At 47.1% G+C, this 1,746-nt stretch overlaps 1 protein-coding gene across 5 annotated transcripts in view; it reads right to left on the bottom strand.

Annotated features, from left to right (window-relative positions):
• birc6 (baculoviral IAP repeat containing 6) overlaps window positions 1–1,599 on the bottom strand; it is a 99,878-nt gene extending 98,279 nt beyond the window's left edge. For 4 of the 5 annotated variants that reach the window (XM_015401638.1, XM_015401642.1, XM_015401639.1 and 1 more), the window contains exon 1: window positions 1,163–1,599. In XM_015401638.1, the coding sequence (XP_015257124.1) occupies window positions 1,163–1,373 (211 nt within the window). In that variant the 5' untranslated portion in view covers window positions 1,374–1,599. The remainder of the gene's footprint in view (window positions 1–1,162) is intronic. The other variant, XM_015401640.1, reaches the window with a different exon arrangement.
• Between the last annotated feature and the right edge of the window lie 147 nt (window positions 1,600–1,746).

Raw genomic sequence — 1,746 nt, 5'->3', positions numbered from 1 at the left:
AACTCAATGGGAAAGAAAATAATTCTTATTTCAGCCGTTACGTATATTAGCTGTGACATATGAATCAAGATGTTATGACCAAAGAAAGTAGATTGACAGATGACCGTTGATATATGATTGGCTGAATTTAGGTGTTCAGGCTGACCTATAACTGACCTGCAATCTTCTTAATTTTGGACAATATCGTCTGATAAAGAGTAGGTTTATATACATGTTTAAGCCAAAAGATTTGATATTTAAATACAATTTCCCTCCGACTTTAAATCTGAAATCTCTAACATAATAAGATCAGACTAAAAGACAAGGCGGTAGCATAAATAATATTATGAATGATTTTCACTACATACTGACCCACATTAGATAATGAGTGAAGATGTTTGTTGTCCTGTAAATATGAAAACCCTGTCCTATTTATAGATGAGCTGTATAATGATGCTGATAATGAAGGACTGGGAAATGTTGGAAGCTTTAGATTTCTGCCTGCTGCTTCTAATGTGGAAACATTATTTATGCTTGATTGGATTTTTACTATTTTTAGTTTTCCTTCTTAATTGGTTGAACACAGGAAATAAAATCTAAATGATGTTAACATAGAAAGAGAAAACTAAGGGCCACGGTGACTGACCCCAGCAGGCCGGGTGGCCTCAGTCATCATGCCACTGGGGCCCCCAGCAGTCCCGCTGACTGAATGCCGGTGAGCTGTGAAGTTCTGCAGCTAGCTTAGCGGCTAACACAGCCTTAGCAATGTTCCCAGGCATCCTCAGACGGCCGCCACCCGGTGGAGCCTTCAGTCCAGGGCCATTTTCCACACGAACTGCCGGCTAACTGCCGCTGTACAAAGTCCTACAGCTAGCCGCTAGCCTTTAGCAGCAGTAGCAGGGCTAATGTTGCCTGGTGCGACATAAACAGTGAGTGACATTCGCCGAAGATTAAACTTAATGGCAACAAAATCACCGTTTTGCCTAAAATACTGGGGGTCATTTGTTTTACGCCCCCAGAAAACGCTGAAAGAGCCGCAGCTGTCAAAACAAGCAGGCTAGTGCTAGCAGTAGCAGCTAGCACACCGGGGTGATGCTTCCTTCCCCGCCTGTTGACAAACTATTCAGGCTGTCAAAACTGAAAGTGTTGTTGTCACGGCGTGACAGAGAAGCCCGGTGCTTACCGTGAAGCGCTGAAGCCTGGAGAATGGCCCCCGAAGTCCCGTCGATCACCTTAATGCTCCCCTGGCTGGTAACGGCTAAGATAGCGTTGAGGGCCGGGTGGTAGGACAGACTTCGCAGGCCCTCCTCGTCGCAACGCAGGCACCCGTCTCTCACTACAATCCAGTCCGAGGAGGCGGACGAGCCCGAGCCCGGTGAGGCCGCGGCCGCCATCTTTCCTATCCCCCCACCCCCCCTTCCTCCTCCTCTAGGTTTATCAAACCCGGAAATTAACTTAAAGTGAATTCATCAAAGGGGCAGATTCCAAATTAGCAGTCCCCAGCCTTCTGCGGCTTCTTCTCCGCCCGTCTCCGCCGCAGCTGCTCTTCACCATCGGCGCAGAGGAACTCCAGGCTAGGCTCTGTCACTACACCATCGGAACACGGAGCTCGCGTACCGCTTCTAAACATCTCGCGAGAACACAGCGCCGAACGAGAGCTGCCTCTAGGACAGCTGATGAACATAACTATCAAGGCTTTGCAGCTATGCTGGTTACAGTTCACAGGGGAGCATGGACAGTCATTATATAAAATATAATATATTATAT

The sequence above is a fragment of the Cyprinodon variegatus genome, unplaced genomic scaffold, assembly GCF_000732505.1.
Source record: "Cyprinodon variegatus isolate N-32 unplaced genomic scaffold, C_variegatus-1.0 Scaffold1242, whole genome shotgun sequence".
In the NCBI taxonomy this organism is placed as follows: Eukaryota; Metazoa; Chordata; class Actinopteri; order Cyprinodontiformes; family Cyprinodontidae; genus Cyprinodon; species Cyprinodon variegatus.
The sequence above is the reverse complement of the archived record's forward strand: the minus strand, read 5'-3'. Positions and strand labels throughout refer to the sequence as shown.